At 40.7% G+C, this 21,256-nt stretch overlaps 1 protein-coding gene across 1 annotated transcript; it reads left to right on the top strand.

The window, feature by feature from the left end:
* Positions 1-5,908: 5,908 nt before the first annotated feature.
* On the top strand, positions 5,909-8,528 carry LOC140476444 (fibrinogen-like protein 1-like protein). Its single transcript, XM_072569063.1, has 3 exons — positions 5,909-5,977; positions 6,704-6,890; positions 7,805-8,528. The coding sequence occupies exons 2-3, from the start codon at positions 6,740-6,742 to the stop codon at positions 8,497-8,499; spliced, it is 846 nt and encodes a 281-aa protein (XP_072425164.1). The 5' UTR covers positions 5,909-5,977; positions 6,704-6,739; the 3' UTR covers positions 8,500-8,528.
* The last annotated feature ends 12,728 nt before the right edge of the window (positions 8,529-21,256 follow it).

Below are 21,256 nucleotides of genomic sequence, written 5' to 3'. Positions count from 1 at the left end.
CCGAGTCTCCATTCTTAACTAGGTTCCGAGTGTGTTAGTTGCTTCAGGAGTCGGGATAGGAGTTCAAACAACTTAATCTGCTCATTGCAGCTTTAATGGAGTGATTTGTGCCTTGATGCTGGGCACATTGGTCTAATAGAGCATGCTGCAGTTGGATTGTTTTTCTTGTTACTAGATTTGGAAAATCTCATTAAGGCACCAGTGCTAGTACTTCTCCAGTGCTTTGAAATGTTTGCCTTTACTGTATTAAACACAACAGTAAATCGCTCCCAGATTTCTGCATGTTGCCTCTTATGCCTGTAGGTGGCATTATTGTAGATAATTCCAATAATTATTGTGTAATGATTTAGATTTTCTGATTAAAATGACAGCAAGGCTAACAACATTTATTAGAGTAAAAATGTGTATTATTGAGGCTGTGTAAGGCTCTGGTCAGACTGCAGAGGGGGCAATTGTTCTGAGCAGTTTTGGGCCCCATATCTGAGAAAGGGTCTGTGGCATTGAAGGGGGTTCAGAGGAGGTTTTCAAGATTACTTGCAGAGGTGAAGGGCTTGTCTATGAGGAGCACTTGAAGATGCTGGGTGTGTACTCAATAAGAGTTTAAAAGGATGAAAGGGGATTCTGATTGAAACTTACAGAATATTGAGAAGCCGGGATAGAGTAGACATGGAGAGGATGTTTGCACTAGTGGTAGAACCTAGGATCTGAGGGTATAGCCTCAGACTGGTGACCCTTTAGAACTATGATTTGGAGATGCCGGTGTTGGACTGGGGTGTACAAAGTTAAAAATCACACAACACCTGGTTATAGTCCGACAGGTTTAATTGGAAGCACACTAGCTTTTGGAGTGATGCTCCTTCATCAGGTGATACTTCATCACCTGATGAAGGAGCGTCGCTCTGAAAGCTAGTGTGCTTCCAATTAAACCTGTCTGACTATAACCTGGTGTTGTGTGATTTTTAACTTTAGAACTATAATGAAGAGGAATTTCTTAGCCAGAAGGTGGTGAATCTGTGGAACTCATTGACACAGATGGCTGTGGAGGCCAAGCCATTTGAGTATTTAAGACAGAAGTAGATTTATTCTTGACAGCAAAGGGATCAAAAGTTAAGGAGAGAAGGGGATTGAGAAACAAATCAGCCATGATGAAATGGTGGATGAGATTCAATGGTCCAGAAGGGCTAAATCTGCTCCTATATCTAGTCTTACAGTTTACCTACTTATTGTTTGCCCATTCTTTGTCAAAGATGTTCCAATATTGTTAAAATTTTGATTTGTGGGGCACATATCTTAAGGGTGAGACGTTGCCTACCTCTACTTGTGGGAAGGTCTGTCAGATCAAGTGCCAATCAGGTACTTAAGCAATAGCCTCATGATCCTCTTGGCCAATCAGGTCCTGCAATATGCCAGCCACCTGAAGCTACTGACCAATCAGAAGCCAGCAGCCATCATTTCAAGGGCCAAGGTTGCTGGCTATGTGGCAGTGCAGAAGACTGGGAGCAGCAGGAGAGTATGAGATTTTGGAGGTGGATCTATTACAGGATGGGGTTGTTGGTAGGATAGCTAGAAGCAAAGCAGGTGTAGCCCACCCCAAACTGTTGCTCCAATCTGGGGTCATGGAGGACAATCAAGAGCGTTCACAATGCAATGGCAGGCCACTCCTACAGAGCTGTCATTTCTCTTGCCTATATCGAACAAGATTAGCTAGGCTGATAGTAGGTTCAAACACATAACTGGTTTCTTAAGTATCTTCCTTAAGTATCTGTCTTGTGATGGGTGTGGACTACCAACTATGGAAATCTCACCTTGAACTTAACTAAAAGTAACAGGAAGGAGGGGGCAAGCATCTCCTGATGCCTTCCCTCTACCTGCGCCCCCCCCCCCAATTATTTGTCTTTCAACATTTTCGCTGCCAGTTCAAGAGAGGCAGGATATTCCACCTTTTACTTCATATTTTATACCTGATTTGACATTTAATGAAAAGGGTTTTGGCTGCCATTCCCTGTTTCAGACACTGTGCTACTAATTAACATATCTTTAGCCTGATTTAGCTGGTCTTATTGGTTATTGGTTATTCAGTCATACAGAAATGGAGGGCTGGACCTTTTATAGTAGCTGGCCGGCAGCCAGGAACACATGGAAAGGCAATGATAGAGTGGAACTTGTTTGCTCATCGCATACTGCAAAATCTAGCCTGAAGTTTCAATCCAAAGCATTATCTCTAATTTTGTATCTGACAATTACTTATTGTCAAAGGTGAACTCTAATATAAATATAAACCTACCACAAATGTATCACTTATTACGCAGTGACCTTGTTGAGGGAAACACTCCTAGTAAGGATTATTGAATGCCTGATCTAAATGTTTTTAGCCTGTGTTGAACACGTAGTCCTAGGAGCAGTTTTAACCCTAGTTCTATCCTTCATACTACATAGTCATAAGTCATGCCCTCCTAGAAATTACACCATAAAATATAGGTGCAAAAATCAGGCCATTCAACCCATCGAGTCTGCTCTGCTACTCAATTATGGCTGATAAGTTTCTCAACCCCATTCTCCCACTTTCTCCCCATAACCGTTGATCTCCTTGACAATCAAGAACCCATCTATCATTGTATTAAATGTACTCAATAACTTGGCCTACACAGCCTTCTGTGGCAGTGAATTCCATAGATTTACCAGTCTCTGGCTGAAGAAGTTTCTCCTTATCTCCATTTTAAGAGGTCTTCCTTTTACTCCGATGCTATGCCCTCAGGTCCTAGTCTCTCCTACCAATGGAACCATCTTCCCAACATCTACTCTATCCAGGCCATTCAGTATTCTGTAAGTTTCAATTAGATCCCCTCCCTTGTCCTTCTAAACTCTTCAAGTATAGACCCAGAGTTCTCAAAAATTCCTCATTTGTTAAACTTTTCATTTTAGTTTACTTGTTGAGTGCCACCCATAAAACGTTTTCCTCTGAAGTTGTCAATTTATCTCCTCCGCTTCTCATCCATTAAATATCAGCTTTCTGTAAATTAACCACCGCTCCCTCTCCGCGTATTGAACACTCTAAGTTTGACCAAGTCTTGGGTCCTACCATCTACCAGGGAATGGAAAGTTTCCCCTATGCCTTCAAATAGCTCCACTCTCACACGTCAGCAAGTCCAACATAAAGGTTAAGAATTCTCAATGTGCAAGTCAGAGTAAGTACCTGGAGACTTCAGCTTACATGTAGGTGCAGGAGCCTCATTAGACAATAGCATCTCAGGACATGATCATGGAAACCTGGCCAACCCCTCCTCCAAGAATGCATGTGGATTGGTGTCCAATATGTGTCAGCCTCTAAGAGCTTTAATGGTGCATCTGTGATCCATTTACATGACATTTATGCATTTTATTGCTGCACCTTGGGCTGCACTTGTCATGCTGCAGCAATGTCACTGTGTACTCAGGGATATGCACGCAGCCCCATGGCCTGGACCAAGGACAATATTTCTGGGCTGTTCACTTGCTCCCTTAGTACTCACTCACTTTGGGCCTACCTAGATGCTCACAGCATCTCAGTGTTGCCCTGCCTTTTTGGGCCTTGCCCCTCACCGGGTGTACCTAGCTCAATGTACTGTTATATAGCCATTTAGCACAGCCACATGCTTGTCATGTCATCAACAGTCCTCAGTCAAGTGAAGGGAGATAGCCTTCTGTCAGGGCATACCCAGCACATTGAGAGCATCCTCTGAAACCAGTCCATGGGCTTGGGTATGATCAGTCAGCTGCCCAGGGAGGTCAGAGTTTTCATCCTAAATGAGAATAAAGCAGGAACTAAAAGAGATGAAAGTGGGTGTCCAAAGTTGAGGGTTAGGCAATGCAGAGGGTATGCAGGGTTAGTGCAGGGGTTCAGGTGGGTGACAGCAAGTAGGGAAGATATTGTGGGGCAATGGCAAGAATGGTATAACATGTGCCTTGGTGGGATGTGGGTGCATTAGCAGAGAATGAGTGCAAGATATCAGAAAGAAGATTGTGGCACTTATACCTTCTGAGTGGGGAAGGTGATTTACCTTTTTAGTTTGTTGACACTGCATAGAGCCAGGAGACAACTTCATACCAGACCTCATATGTGGCCTCCATTGCTGGTTCCAGGGGAAGATGATGTCCTACCTCTACACCATCCTGTCCGCCAGGATATCCCAGCAGAGGTCTGTTGTCCCAGGGACAAAGATTGGAAATTGAAGCTACAATCAGAAAAGGGTGACTCCATAGGTGTGGGATAGATAATTAGTGAGACATGATGAGAAAACTCCGGGAAACTCAATGAAACTGACAAAAATAATGCTTCACCCCAAAGATACTGAAGTCCAAGGATTCTCGCTTGCACTAAGTGTAAACGCAAATCTTGCTGCATCCATCAAAGATTATGAACTAATAAAACATAACCATAAATCAACCCCACGCTGGGGAAATTTCCAGGTGGAAGTGAACAGGAAATACCTACCACACACCCAGCCCTGCCTTACCGAGAAAATCCAGCTTCATAGAAAGGAAGGCCTACTCACCATCACCACTGCCTTCCACCTTACTGCGGTAAGCAAGCTTCATTGCTCATGTTCCATATTCCCATCTTCCACCTCCACCTCATTTTTCTTACATCTCCTGCGCACGTTCTCCAAACACATTTCTCCTCTAGTCCCGCCTCCTTGCTCACCCATTTTCAATTACCCTCCTGCCTTGTAAACTGGATCTGAATACTGCACTTGGTTTTGTCTCAGTATTTGCAACACTGTGAAAGATTGATTAGTAGCTGTTAGTACTAAATATGTCAGGAATAGCTAATGACAAATGTTTGAAAATTTTAAAAGATGTTGCTGATAGGCTGTATGTTTCAAACATTCTCGACATTATTTCAATTTAACTAGAATGTCATCTACTTGCGATTACAGACCCTGAATATTATTGAAAAGGGAGATATTTTTCTGAGCACTTCAGCAGAGCAAACACAAGAGTGCCAAATTTTAAACAATCTCAGAAAATTATATCACAGGAGATGGGGATGTTGATTGGTTGATACGTTGACTGTGAAGATGTTACCAATGAGAAAGTAATGGGAACTACAGTAACTTTTCACTTTCTACTCTTACCACTAAGCGGACGGTTGTAAGTTCAAGCCCCGCTTCTAGTATTTCAGCACAAAATTTAGGCCCACACTCCAGTGTCGTACAAAGAGAGCATTGCTCTCGTGGAGGTTCTGTCTCTTGCATGGAGCATTAAACTGGTGTTTCATCTGCCCTCTTGGATGGATTCCATTACACTGCACAAAAACTACAGAAATGTTCTCTATGATAAGTTGGTCAACGTTTAATTTTATCGAGCGGAAATGTTGCAGGATCACATGAGAATTCCAGGGTGAGGCCTATCTTGAATCAGGAACAATTCAGTGTTAGGTTCCGGGTATTGAGTTGAACTTCTCACTAGTCAGCGGAGAGTTCCCTATTAAAGGAATTATTGCTTATTAATGACCTTATTAATATAGATCTTCTTATTAATATGCAGATTTTAATTGTAATTGGACACCAATGTCATCAAATAACGTATTACTCATTCAGTGCTGTTTACTGAGCCACCTAGGGAATCATATGTCACATTTTCCTGTATACAGCAATGAATATATTTCAAAGGTGCTTCATCAGCTGTTAAGTGCTTTGAAACTTCTGAGGTTGTGAAATGTATTATATAAAAGCCAGTTTTTTCTTAAATGTAGTTCAAAGTGTATAGATAAGAGCAATTGTTGAAATCCTGCAAACTGGCAATGTTGGAATTCAGTAACTGATAGCAACTTGGAATCGAGAACTTGTTGCACATTGGACTGGAGGATCAGCACCTGCCAAAGTTCAGAGAGATCGCACGTAAACAGCAAGGACAGCTGTGCTGCTTGAGAAATCTTTTTTCTGCTAACCTGAGATTTGTCTGCATTGTATCAACTTCATTTCCTTAATTTTGAAAGGTAAGACAGAAGCTGCAGTACATTTGTGCAGATTCTCATTGGAATGATTACTTTTTTTAGGAATGAGACAAGAAAGCTGACATATAAAGGTGATCCTTAAAGTAAACAATATCTCTCAAAATGCTCTGGATTATTTAAGTATAGAATATAATTCCAAGCAGGGATATGATTTATAAATTATTTGTATCTGAGATTGTTACATATATTCTGGTCTGGATTCTTCAGTTTAACTGCAATTAATCATTTGTTTCACAGTGTACCAGTTGAAAGCTCAGAATAAAAAGTGAACAATTATGTATTATCATTTATAGCCATTTCTTACCTATTTTTGCCGAATGGATTGTTTCGTTCACATTGTTGATTTCTCAATAATCTGTACCAGAAAATGCTCATTACAAGTTAATGGCTTTTGCAATATATCAGGGGGCAATGTTAATTAGACTTTCTCCTCCCAAAATTAGTATTCCATGAAGCTCTACGTAAAAACTGTAGCCAGAATTGTAGAAACTCATCAGAACTCTAGTAGTTAAATTGGACTGACAGGTAGTTTCTAGACTCCATTTGTAACCATCTGGTGGTGAGGCCAAAGCTGTTGGCAGGAGGCTGTCTGAAAGCTCAAACTCCAAGTGAAAATAAAGATTGTAAAAAGAAACAGCATAAATGGGGAAAATCTTTAATCCAACAACAAGTAAATGTTTGACACAAACTTAATCGTTTTTTGTTCAGTTACAGTTTCCAGACCGATTGAAAGAAATTGTAGCCATGAATCTATGGAGCTTTTTCACCTGCATTCTACTCATGTTGCTGAAGTGCACCATTTTGACAAGTGCTGAACTATCTATAGAACTGAAAAATGCCCAGCTCCTGTCTTCAAAGGATTATGCTGATATCATCAACATAGAACAGGAAGATGGTAAGTTTGAATTAACTTTCAGTTCAAGGTATTGTGAATATCATTGTGCGTCAATAATGAAAGTGAAAGGAGTGGCTGCGCTAACAATTATATCCCCTTGCTCATTCTTACCACAGAAACATACGCTGTCATGACATTATACAGTGTGATTGCAGATCAGGCTTTTATTGGCATGTTATTTTATCATTGAAAAAGTCTGTAAGGATTGACCAATAGAAAAATAAAGTATTTAGAATAAACTACTTATTTGCATGAGCTCATGTTACAGAAATGATATTATTGAGGGTTCAGAAGAGCTTTACCAGGAGCTTGCTGGGAATGGAGGGTTTGAGTTATGAGGTGAGGCTGGATAGGCTGGGACATTTTTTCATTGGAATGTAGGAGAAATAACCTTACAGAGGGTTTATAAAATAATGAGGGATACAGATAAGGTGAATGGCAGGTGCCTTTTCCCTCACATGGGAGATTTCAAGACTAGGGGACATAGTTTTAAGGTGAGAGGAGAAAGATTAAAAAAAAACAGGGCCAAGTTTTTGCACAGAGAGTGGTTTGTGTATAGGATGAACTTCCTGGGGAAGTGGTGCATGTGGGTACAGTTACAACATCTAAAAGACATTTAGGTATGTACATGAATAAGAAATGTTTGGAGGGATATGGGCCAAGTGCAGGCAGATGGGACTATTTAGTTTGGGAAATATTATTGGTTGGACTGAAGGGTCAGTTTCCATGCTGTATGACTCCATGTTGCAAAATAAACTCATTAAAATGAGCTCTAATAGAACTGGAGAATGATACAGCAGAGAATTCTTCACTTACAAGGAGCTTTTGTAAAATAAATACAAGAGATGCCAAAACAATGTGAAATTCTAAAACTGAGCTGTGATGCTGTTTTAACTGATGTCTCTGTTATGTAGGTTTTCCCAATGATTGTTATGACATTTTTCAGCAGTCAGAAGGTAAGGCTAAAGACGGCCTTTATATCATTCAACTAATGAAGGATCTCATAGTTGTGTATTGTGATATGCACAGTGCAGAAGGCGGCTGGACCGTGGTCCAGCACATCACTGCTAATACTTCCTTGGATTTTGACAGAACATGGGAGGACTACAAACAAGGATTTGGATTGGTTAATGGCGATCATTGGCTGGGCAATGAATTCATGCACAGACTTACTAGCAAGCCAAGAGCATACAAGTTGGGAATAAAGCTAATTGATATTAATGGCGAAATGAAATGGGGAGAATATGAGCCATTCCTTATTGAACATGAAAAAGCCAAGTACAAAATTAGGCTTGGTCTTTATCAAGGAACAGCAGCTGATGCTTTGACTCAAAATACAGAAGCATATATCCATGATAACCAAAAATTCACCACAAAAGATAGTGATAATGACAACTACTTTCAGAACTGTGCTAAAATTGAGCTGAATGGGATTTCAGGTGGAGGATGGTGGTACAATGCCTGTGCTGGAGCCAACCTGAACAGAAGAAATATTCTGTACTGGCAGAATGATTGCACTAAAGAAAATCTGTGCAAATATGCGTGGATGATGGTAAAACCTAATAAGAAGGGAGATAAATGTAGCGATAGCTCGCATGATGAACTATAATTTTGGTGTATTACGCAAAACTGCAAATCAATCCAATTCATACTTTAATTTGTCATTTTCCTTAAGTAAATGTTGTACTTAGGAATATTAAAGTATCATTTGTTGCAAGGGTAATAACAAATACATATCCAGCGTAGTTTGAATAAATTTGTTACACCTCTTGGTACAGCATATATGAACTAATTTTTATGGAAAAAAAATGATAAATCCTTTTCAAGACATGATTCAGATTGACTGGTTCAATGGGTCTGAATGTAATTATTTTACTTTTGCAAATTTGATTCAAATCTAGCTCAGATGAAGGGACAGAATTCTTTGTAAGGTGCGTGTAAAGAGCTGAAACTAAATTACATTTGCAGTGTTGCTGAAAAAGCTATTGAAAGCTAAAATGTCAAGAGGAATGAGTTCAGGTTTGGGGGTAAGGCATATTGTTGAGCAGAGTAAACTGTATCTACAAGTTAACAGTGCATATGTGATGTTGATGCTGGTTGAAAAAGAGAATGTGAATACTTTTTAACGAGTACAAAACTTGCAAGCACAAGAAAAAAATATATTTCAGAATCCAAATGAAAATACTGATGGTGAAATCCAGTGTTCATGACAGATATATATAAAAAAAACAAATTAAAGCAACCAAACCAGAGTTTCTTCAAAATGCAATTCAAGCTCTTACAACCAACTTTGCTGTATTTTCTAAACTGGATTCTCCTCAGTTGTAAAATCTGTAGCTCTTACTTTAATTAATAGTTTTGAAGGACAAACTTTTTTTCTCACTGGTGAAGAGTTCGAATTAAAAATCTGTTGGTTTAAGTTTCTTCAAGAAAAATGACAGTGGCTATGATAAATTTATATTTCTTGAATTGACCAAGCACAAAATTATGTTTCAGTTTCTAAATCTGTCCTCAAATGGTAATACTATTAAGATCTCTATCCTGCACTGAATCAATGTCTTCAGTCCATCAATAACATTTCTGAAGGATACCCATTCTACTGTATTATATTTAAGAATGGTGTTGTGAGGATCTTGTTTGATTCATTAAGTACAGTGAGGTGAACTATTGATACATGACACTTCCATCATACAGACAATTTGCAAAGATCTTCTGATCTTCCATTTAGGGGTAATATTGAAGCCACTTGTACAGCTGGCTTTCTGTTCCCTTTTTCCACAGCACATGCCCACCAAGTCAAATATGGCTGCCCTGCTATTGCCCTGAACCCCCTTTGCAGTATCATTTCTCTTTTACTTCCATCCATGCCTTCTCCAAAATAATTTCATCCACCACCTTGACTTCTTTCTCAGTAAACTATCAATCATTCAACTTCCTTGAAAACAACAAATGCTGGAGATCACAGCGGGTCAGACAGCATCCACAGAGAGAGAGAGAGAGCAAGCTAACGTTTTGTGTCTAGTAATTTGCTCCTATATTCAACTTCCTTTCTTAGACACTAAATTAGATGAAATTGTAATTGGTTCCTTCTCCTTAGGTACTGAACCCCTCTCTTTCAATTATTCTTCAAAAGAAAATAAGAGAAGTAGCATCCCTCCTTCTGAACCAGAGATTTAAGTTCCACTTTAGATATTGATGGCCACCAAAGGTTTATCATAATGGGCCCAAACCAATTGATTATGACCATTTATATCCTTGTGATATGCATATGGCAGGTAGCAAGAGTGGGAGAATTTTCTGATCAGCCAGTGCAAAACAGCTACCCACATTAAAAGACTCCACTCTTACTGTGAGCAAGAACCATGCTCATTCCAAGTGACTACCACATAGAGATACAAAGACAATGTAGGAGCAAATTACTGCAGATGCTAGAATCTTACTGAAAACAAAAAGTGCTGGAAATCACAGCGTGCAAGGCAGCATCCAAGGAGAGAGAGCAAGTTAACATTTTGAGTCTAGCTGTCTCTTCAGCAGAACTAACGAAAAGTGTGGAGGATAAACATGCAGGAGGTTGGAAGAACACAGAAGTGGAAGTTCCAGGTGTAACCCTTCTTCAGAACCCTGTAGTGTGGAGGGGACAGAATTTTACACAATAGTGGGGAGGGGGTTTAGAGTGCTGGGAGAGAGAGGATGTTGATAGTTCAGGTTAAGTGATTGAAATGTGAGAATGGTAGAACAATGGTGTGTCTAACTACCAGATTGGAAAGAACAGATAGTCACATCGGGATGAAGGGAGGGGAGAGAAGACATAGTAACTGAAAATGTAACAAGTGAAGCTAAAAGAAAGGGAAAGAATGGGTTCACAAGTGACAAATTTCAATTCTAAGTCTTAACAAGGTATTGCTTTACCTCCAAATTCCAAGTGGGAGGGTATGATTGATGTGTGTATGAATGTTTCTGTGGGCAGTTTCAATATTGTAAGGCAGTAAATTTCAATTATGGAGTGGGCATAATACAGATAGTGACTGGTGTCACGATGTTTGGCTGAATATCTCAAACAGTTCTGTTATAATTATAGGGGAATTATGAACTCTACATATTATTGTTGCCATCTAACCTACATGTGCAATAGAAGAACAGCAATTAGTTTTATTATATTTGCAAGCTAGACCAAAAGAGAAAATAACAGTAAGATTTTGCCTCTATTTGTGAATAACATTCCAGCTGGAAGTGGAATCTGCTGAAAATTGTGGTGCTCTACTGTGATGGTCTAGCAGTTGGATATCCCACGAAGAGTCATTCAGGAGTTCATGTACAATGAGTGCCTAATTGGATGCAAAATCAATGATTCTTAAATTATATCCTGATGAAAGTTATTATCAACAAGAGAAAAGTAAAGCAATTAAATTGTTCTGCTACCTTTTCTAATTGCAAATGCATTCATTTCAAAAACAAATTTATTTGTGGGTTATGCATGTATCACTATGAACCAGGCAGATTGTTAAACTCTGGTTTGTTGGCATCTCTGTGAAGCATTTATGGCAAAATGATTGTTTTAATCAACACAATAATGTGCAAGCATTTACAAACCCACTGAATATTTGTAATGCCAATATTTTATTAATAAAACTTTTTCATTCAATTTGTCAACTTAGTTCAACATTAATAGATAGAAATTGTGAATAAATTACTTAGGTATCCAACAACAAACTTCATATGAGGGCTAAACAATCATTACAACAGTTAGCAGTTAAGCAGACCACTCTCACCATATATATTTGCAGAGTCTTCAAATGAAGCAGGTAAGTGATAAAACGTCCTGAAATTTGGAAGAGTACAGACTTAACACAGATACAATTTCCACTGACCAAATAATTCACAAGTATCCCAGGTTTGACTACATTTTTTAGTTATGTGCATGTGCCTATTCCTTTTGATTATCAAAATTATTAGATGTGCATTGGAGAAGACTGTCATTCTGTAAAAACAAAATCACTCCAGTTTAATATTTGTACAACTCAAGTAAAGTAATAACCTATGCATGTCATGAAATGAGAATGACTATTAAAACCTTTAAAATGTGATAAATCATTGCTAAAATACCTTTAGGTTGACATCTCTAAATGAATATCTCACTTGAACAGAATTCAGTTAAAGTTTTCAGGATTGCAATCATCACAGCATCTTCTGTGACTCAATAAAGTCCATAATGGCAACAACAGAAAGTGCTTTGTATCAAACAACATCATTGATATCAAGGGCAAAAACAGAACATCTGGGAAAGGACCAGCTTGACTGGGGGTAAGATAACACACTTTCAATCAGCAATTTTACAAAGTTATAAAAAGGATGGTCAAGTGCTGTCTAAGTGTTTTATAAACATGTTCTTACTTTAATAACCGTCAATTTTTTTGTGCTCATGAAACTGAAGAATTATCATTCTGCATTTATGGCACCATCACATCAACGAGGTCCTTATGTTGGCCAGATGTTAAGTAAAGCTTGTTCTGTAGCTCAACAATGCTGTTTCAGGAGACCTTCCAGAGGGTATCAATAGGATCTTGTATAGTCTCCACACCAGCCATCCTTATGATTTTTTTTCCCCTGAAAGGCAGTGTTGATTACTAAGTTATACTAAATTAACAAGAACTTTGTCTGTGGACCCAATGCTGAGTCGAAACTGGACTGGAGTTACTCAGTGTAAGCGTCACACAATATCCAACACAATGAGGACAGTGTTGTCAAAAGAGAAAATGCTGGAAAATCTCAGCAGGTCTGGCAGCATCTGTGAGGAGAGAAAAGGGCTGACATGTTGTCCTTTCTCAGAACTGAATTTGAAGATGGATCTCAAAATGAAAAGACATCTGTGATATTTTGGATAGTTTGATTAAGGAATTGAAAAGTAGTTACTTCTGAATATAATTCTTTAAAAGTAAAAACATGGGTTTTATTTATAGAAAAATACACTAAATGTGACTGAAACTTTGTATATTGCTTTCCAATTGATTGTAATGAATATTTAATTCATTGCTTGAAAAAATGAGACACTGGCTGAACAATCCTGGATGTGATAAGCCATTTAAGATTAACAATTGGGCTCACAGTACATCTTACATATGTTCACTAGAAGCTACGCATATTTATATACAGGAATCTGTCCCTGCAGACAAAAAAAATGTCTATACATTGTGCATTTTTAAAAATATAAACAATAGCAACAATAATAACAACAATGCTTCAACCAATAGACTCACAAAACAATCATCAGTATTTTCTTGTGCTGTATAAATTGTTGTTCCCATTGAAATGTGGCATTCTTGTGTTTGTCCTGATGAACACAAGATAAAAAGCTTCAACTGTAAATATTTTTCAGCAAAACTCAAATTCTGTAGGACAAGTTACCATGCTCAGGAATTGGCAAGCATTTTGTATTCATTGTGCTAAGAAATCCCTGAACTTGAATGTTTTCTTAGAGCAATCTAGAAGCTATCCCCCTTGGGTTATGAATAGAACCAAATCTAAGAAGTGGCAGACAGAACACACTAGTAATGAATGCACATTTTGGATATGAGTTAGTTTGTTTAAATCAAGCAAAGTACATTGAGATGGCAAGTGTAGCATATACAGGGTACATTGCTTTTGCATTAATATGCAAAGACAAAATTGACTGAATTAAATAAGTTTGATCAAAACTGCTAAGTAACTTGTTCACTCGCTGTGAAATAAATTTATTTTAACAATTAGTTTCTGGCCACATTTATCTTGAAGTTTCTTCATCTGCCTTCAAAACACTTGGAGGGGTACATGAGGAAATGTGTAAAGCATACAAGTATCTGGTTTCAACCACAAAAGTCTAATATTGTCACACCCTCGCATTATGTATCCTAATGTATTCGGCAATGTGAGACTTCAATGGCATGCAAGAGGCATCACATTCACTGGGGGTGATAACTACCATTAAAGGTGCGAAGGTATCTACAGCAGATGCTCAACTTAAACCAACCTAATTCCAGCACTCTATCCAACCGAATCCTTATACTTCATCACCTAGGTTCAGAAAAAAAAGTCACACCACAAAAGGATACTATTTTTGTACTCTACAAAAATTTCTATCGCTGCACACTGCTAACATTTTTGGAGAATTTTGCTCCTTTTTTTAATTTCTTCTGGTGACACATGTAGAGCATTCTGTAAATGTAGAACTCAGACAGGTAATGGTAGCCTTTTCTTATGCTTCTGTTGGAGCAGAATGAACATCAGTTTCTCATATAGTGATTCACTTCCTCTTTTCTCATCATCCTACTTCTTTCCTAGTGAGTGCTGTCTTTCGCTTCACCATTTATCCCAAAAGGCGTTATTATAATTAGAAAATCCCTAAAAGCCCATGTTGCATTTCTTTGTGATTTGTGTTAATGACCATTCTAATATCAAGAGCAGAAGGCCCTGGGGTTCAATTCCTGGAAGTGATGAGTTTGCTGATTTTGGTCAGAGTGACAATAAAGTTATTGCAATTGACTACAATGCCCCTTGGTTAAAAAGAAAGACTTGTATTTATATTGTAATTTTCATAACATCAGGATGCTCCAACACACTTGTAAAGAAGTAAATTTGAAGTGCAGTCACTGTTAAATATAGGAAACCTGAAAGCCAATTTGACCATAGCAGGCTCCCACAAATATTAATGATCAGACAACTTGCATTTTATATCAATCGAGGTAAACATTGTCCAAGACATTGGAAAAACTGTCTAATCTTTTTCATAAAGTGCCCTCTTTTATATCATGGGAGTGGCCTTCTTGGAATGACTCTGCCAACAGTGCAGCACTGTCTTCAGTCCTGCACTGACATCTCAGCTAGATTATGTGCTCAAGGCTCTGGTGCAGGATAGAATTTCCAAAAGCATTTTGATTAAGAGGTAAGAATGCTCCCACTGAGTTATGGCTGACAGGAAAGGAAAAGTCTCCTCGAGTTTCCATTCCTGATTGTTAATCTGATAACCCCTGCTGGAAAGACCAGTTGTCTGGGCATTTAGTAAAGGGAATATCAGGGTGGCCTTGGATGGCTCCTGTTCCCCTCCTTTCCAAAAGCCTACTGACAGTTACAAATGCAGCTGAAAATAGTCATGATTTGGAGATGCTGGTGTTGGAGATGGGGTGTACAAAGTTGAAAATCACACAACACCAGGTTATAGTCCAACAGGTTTAATTGGAAGCACACTAGCTTTCAGAGTGATGCTCCTTCATCAGGTGATAGTGGAGGGTTCGATCATAACACAGAATTTATAGCGAAAATTTACAGTGTGATGTAACTGAAATTATACATTGAAAAATTAATTGTCTGTTAAGCCTTTCATCTGTTAGAATACAGTGATAGTTTCACTTCTTTCATGTGTAAATCACAAAACCCTTTTTTTAAAAGTTGCATTCTCGGGTTAGCTGTTAGCAATGGTGATAGCTAGACAATATGTTGAGGGTGTTAGCCCCCTGTGTTCTCTGTCTATGACCTGATGGTTAGATTGATTCTAATCTAAAAAGTGAGATAACAGAGTTTTACATAAATTCATGCAGTTTTTGAGCTCAGAGTTCTACATGAATGTATGCAGTTTTTGAGCAAAGTGCAATGTAACTCTGCAAGTACAAATTCACCCCACGAAATATATGTGTGTGCATGTGGGTCTTTGTCTGTGTGTGTGTGTCTGTCTGTCTGGGGTGGGGGTTGTGAGTGAGAATATATATATGTGTGTGTGTGTGTGTGTGTGTAGTGAGTGCAGTGTCTAAAGTCTGTGAGGGGATGCATGTGTGAGTGTGGGAGTGTGTGTGTCTATAAGGGTGTGTGTGGGTGCCTCTGTGCGCATCTGTGTGTACCTGTGTCCGTGTGTATGTGAGAGTGTGTGTGTGTAAGAATATCTGTGTGTGTGTGTAGTGCAATGGTGATCACCTGTAATGTGACATGAACCCAAGGTCCCGGTTGAGGCCCTCCCTATGGGTACCGAACTTAGCTATCAGCCTCTGCTCGGCCACTTTCCTCTGCTGCCTATCCCGAAGTCCACCTTGGAGGATGGTCACCCGAAGGTCCGAGGCTGAATGTCCTGGACCACTGAAGTGCTCCCCAGGTTATAGTCCAACAGGTTTAATTGGAAGCACACTAGCTTTCAGGAGGGAACCCTCCTGTCTGTTGATTGTTGTGTGGTGCCCATTCATCCGTTGTCGTAGTCTTTGCTCGGTTTCCCCAATGTACCATGCCTCAGGGCATCCTTGCCTGCAACGTATAAGATAGACAACGTTGGCTGAGTCACATGAGTACCTGCCATTTACAAGGTGGGAGGTGTTCCCACACGTAATAGTGGTATCTATGTCCACAATCTGACACGTCTTGCAGCGTCCATCGTGACAGGTTTGTATAGAGTTGTCCTGAGAGCCGGGCAGTTTGCTACGAACAATGATCTGTTTGAGGTTTGGTGGTTGTTTAAAGGCAAGTAGTAGAGGTGTGGGGAAGGTCTTGGTGAGGTGCTCATCCTCATTGATAATGTGTTGCAGGTCACGAAGAACATGGTGTAATTTTTCAGCCCCGGGAAGTACTGAACAACGAAGGGTACCCTGTCAGTTGCAGCACGTGTCTGTCTCCTGAAGAGGTCATTACGGTTCCTTGCTGTGGCACGTCAGAACTGGCGGTCGATGAGTTGAGCATCGTACCCTGTTATTGTGAGGGCATCCCTGAATACTTCCAGGTGTCCCTCACGTTCCTCCTCATCTGAGCAGATCCGGTGTATGCGTAGGACTTGTCCATAGGGAATGGCTATTTTAATATATTTTGGGTGGAAGCTGGAGAAGTGTAGCATTGTGAGGTTGTCTGTGGGTTTACGGTAGAGAGTGGTGCTGAGGTGTCCATCCTTGATGGAGACGCACGTGTCCAAGAATGAGACAGACAGTCGAGAGTAGTCCATGGTGAGTTTGATGGTGGGATGAAACTTGTTGATGTCACTGTGTAGTTTTATCAGTGACTCCTCGCCATGGGTCCAGAGGAAGAAAATGTTATCAATGTACCTGGTATATGATGTTGGTTGGAGATCCTGCATAGAGAAGAAATCTTATTCGAACCTGTGCATAAAAATGTTGGCATATTGGGGTGCAAATTTGATCCCCATGACTGTTCCGTGTGTCTGGATGAAGATTTGGTTGTCAAAGGTGAAGATGTTATGATCGAGGATAAAGCGGATGAGTTGTAGGATGGTGTTTGGAGACTGGCAGTTGTTGGTGTTGAGTACTGAGGCTGTTGCCGTGATGCCATCTTTGTGGGGGATGCTGGTGTAGAGTGCGGAAACGTCCATCGTGACAAGGAATGTTCCCAGTTTGACTAGTCCGTGGGTGCTGAGTTTCTGTAAGAAATCCGTAGTGTCGCGACAGAAGCTGGAGATCCCTGTACAACGTCTATCTTATACGTTGCAGGTAAGGATGCCCTGAGGCATGGTACATTGGGGAAACCGAGCAAAGGCTACGACAACGGATGAATGGGCACCGCACAACAATCAACAGACAGGAGGGTTCCCTCCCAGTTGGGGAACACTTCAGTGGTCCAGGACATTCAGCATCGGACCTTCGAGTGACCATCCTCCAAGGTGGACTTCGGGACAGGCAGCAGAGGAAAGTGGCCGAGCAGAGGCTGATAGCTGAGTTCGGTACCCATAGGGAGGGCCTCAACCAGGACCTTGGGTTCATGTCACATTACAGGTGATCACCATTGCACTACACACACACAGATATTCTTACACACACATGCACGGACACAGGTACACACAGACGCGCACACAGGCACCCATACACACCCTAATAGACACACACACTCCCACACTCACACATGCACCCCCTCACAGACTTAAGACACTCGGCACTCACTACACACACACACACACAAACACACACACACACATTCTCACACTCACAACCCCCACCCCAGACAGACACACAGACAGACAAAGACCCACATGCACACATATATTTTGTGGGGTGAATTTGTACTTTCAGGGTAACATTGCACTTTGCTCAAAAACTGCATACATTCATGTAGAACTCTGAGCTCAAAACCTGCATGAATTTATGTAAAACTCTGTTATCTCACTTTTTAGATTAGAATCAATCTAACCATCAGGTCATAGACAGGGAACACAGGGGGCTAACACCTTCAACATATTGTCTAGCTATCACCATTGTTAACAGCTAACCCGAGAAAGCAACTTTTTAAAAAAGGTTTTGTAATTTACACATGAAAGAAGTGAAGCTATCACTGTATTCTAACAGATGAAAGGCTTAACAGACAATCAATTTTTCAATGTATAATTTCAGTTACATCACAATGCAAATTTTTGCTCTAAATTCTGTGTTACGATCGAGCCCTCCGCTATCACCTGATGAAGGAGCGTCGCTCCGAAAGCTAGTGTGCTTCAAATTAAACTGTTGGACTATAACCAGGTGTTGTGTGATTTTTAGCTGAAAGCATTGAGGTCATAGGTGGCTGTGAAAGAATGCCTGATGGGTGTTACTGCTTTTAAGAAAGGAGGACAAATCAAAAGTCCAAAATAAACTAGCTAAAAGCAGGAAGGGCTGTCTAGTAAAGGTGAAGAAGCAATTTCCTGAGTAGTATTGCACTATGATGCAGTATGTAGCAAATAATTTTAGCACTGAGTCTTAGAACATAGAACATAGAAGAATACAGCGCAGTACAGGCCCTTTGGCCCTCGATGTTGCGCCGATCAAAGCCCACCTAACCTACACTAACCCACTATCCTCCATATACCTATCCAATGCCCGCTTAAATACCCATAAAGAGGGAGAGTCCACCACTGCTACTGGCAGGGCATTCCATGAACTTACGACTCGCTGAGTGAAGAACCTACCCCTAACATCAGTCCTATATCTACCCCCCCTTAATTTAAAGCTATGCCCCCTTGTAATAGCTGACTCCATATGTGGAAAAAGGTTCTCACTGTCAACCCTATCTAACCCCCTAATCATCTTGTACACCTCTATCAAGTCACCCCTAAACCTTCTTTTCTCCAATGTAAACAACCCCAAGTGCCTCAGCCTTTCCTCATAGGATCTTCCTACCATACCAGGCAACATCCTGGTAAACTTCCTCTGCACCCGTTCCAGTGCCTCCACATCCTTCCTATAGTATGGCGACCAAAACTGCACACAATATTCCAGATGCGGCCGCACCAGAGTCTTATACAACTGCAGCATGACCTCAGGACTCCGGAACTCAATTCCTCTACCAATAAAAGCCAGTACGCCATATGCCTTCTTCACTGCACTATTTACCTGGGTGGCAACTTTCAGAGATCTGTGTACATGGACACCAAGATCCCTCTGCTCTTCCACACTACCAAGTAGTCTACCATTAGCCCAGTAATCCATCTTTTTATTACTCTTACCAAAGTGAATCACCTCACACTTAGCTACATTGAACTCCATTTGCCACCTTTCTGCCCAGCTCTGCAGCTTCTCTATATCCCGCTGTAACCTGCCATATCCTTCCTCACTGTCTACAACTCCTCCGACTTTCGTATCATCCGCAAACTTGCTCACCCAACCTTCTAACCCTTCCTCCAGGCCATTTATAAAAATGACAAACAGCAATGGTCCCAAAACAGATCCTTGCGGAACACCGCTAGTGACGGCACTCCAAGATGAACCTTTGCCATCAACTACTACCCTCTGTCTTCTTCCAGCCAGCCAATTCCTAATCCAAACCTCCAACTCACCCTCAATGCCATATCTCTGTATTTTCTGCAGTAGCCTACCATGGAGGACCTTATCAAACGCCTTACTAAAATCCATATATACCACATCTACCGCTTTCCCCTCATCTACCTCCTTAGTCACCTTCTCAAAGAATTCAATAAGGTTTGTGAGGCACGACCTGCCCTTCACAAAACCATGCTGACTATCCTTGATCACATCATTCTTATCCAGATGTGCATAAATCCTATCCCTTACAATTCTCTCTTAGACTTTGCCCACAACAGAAGTGAGGCTCACCGGCCTATAGTTACTAGGATTATCCCTACTCCCCTTCTTGAACAAGGGAACCACGTTTGCTAGCCTCCAGTCCTCTGGCACTACTCCTGTAGACAAAGAGGACACAAAAATCAAGGCCAATGGCTCTGCAATCTCCTCCCTTGCTTCCCAGAGAATCCTAGGATAAATGCCATCAGGCCCAGGGGACTTATCTATTTTCACCCTTGCCAGAATTTCCAACACCTCTTCTCTACATACCTCAAAGCCATCCATTCTACTTATTCATGCCTCAGTATTCATATCGACAACAATGTCCTGTTCCTGAGTGAATACTGACGAAAAGTATTCATTCAGTGCCTCCCCAATCTCTTCAGCCTCCACACGCAACTTCCCATTACTATCCTTGATTGGACCTATTCCTTCCCTAGTCATTCTTTTATTTCTAACATACCTATAGAAAGCCTTAGGGTTTTCCCTAATCCTACCAACTAAGGACCTTTCATGTCCCCTCCTTGCTGCTCTTAGCTCTCTCTTCAGGTCCTTCCGGGCTACCTTATAACTCTCAATCGCCCCTATTGAACCTTCACGCCTCATCTTTACAAAGGCCGCCCTCTTCCATTTAACAAGGGATTCCAACTCCTTATTAAACCACGGCTCCCTCACACGACCCTTTCCTCCCTGCCTGATAGGTACGTACTTATCAAGGACACTCAATAGTTGCTCCTTGAACAAGTTCCACATATTAATTACGCTCTTGCCTTGGAATCTACTTTTCCAATCCACACATCCTAAGTCTTGCCTCAACGCATTATAATTTCCCTGCCCCCAGCTATAACTCTTGCCCTGTAGTACACACTTATCCCTCTCCATCACTAGAGTAAAAATCACCGAATTGTGGTCACTGTCCCCAAAGTGCTCACCTACCTCTAGTTCTAATACCTGGCCTGGTTCGTTACCCAGAACCAAATCCAGTATGGCCTCACCTCTTGTTGGCTTATCTACATATTGTGTCAGGAAACTCTCCTGCACACATTGCACAAACACTGACCCATCTAACGAACTTGAGCTATAGCTTTCCCAATCAATATCAGGAAAGTTAAAGTCTCCCATGACAATCACCCTATTACTGTCACTCTTCTCCTGAATCATCTTCGCAATCCTTTCTTCAACGATTCTAGGACTATTAGGAGGCCTGTAAAAGACTTCTAACAGAGTGATCTCACCTCTCCTATTCCTAACCTCAGCCCAAACTACCTCAGATGGCAAATCTTCGTCCATCTTCCTTTCCACCGCTGTAATACTATCTTTGACAAGCAAAGCCACACCCCCCCCTCTTTTACCCCCACCTCTGAC

This window comes from Chiloscyllium punctatum, chromosome 4 (assembly GCF_047496795.1).
Source record: "Chiloscyllium punctatum isolate Juve2018m chromosome 4, sChiPun1.3, whole genome shotgun sequence".
In the NCBI taxonomy this organism is placed as follows: Eukaryota; Metazoa; Chordata; class Chondrichthyes; order Orectolobiformes; family Hemiscylliidae; genus Chiloscyllium; species Chiloscyllium punctatum.
This window is presented reverse-complemented; position numbering and strand designations above follow the sequence as displayed.

Bases quoted from the DNA above. Each gene is read 5' to 3' on its own strand.
- LOC140476444 (XM_072569063.1), top strand. From the start codon at position 6,740: ATGAATCTATGGAGCTTTTTCACCTGCATTCTACTCATGTTGCTGAAG. The intron at 6,891-7,804 runs GTAAGTTTGAAT...TCTGTTATGTAG, and splicing joins CAACATAGAACAGGAAGATG to GTTTTCCCAATGATTGTTAT.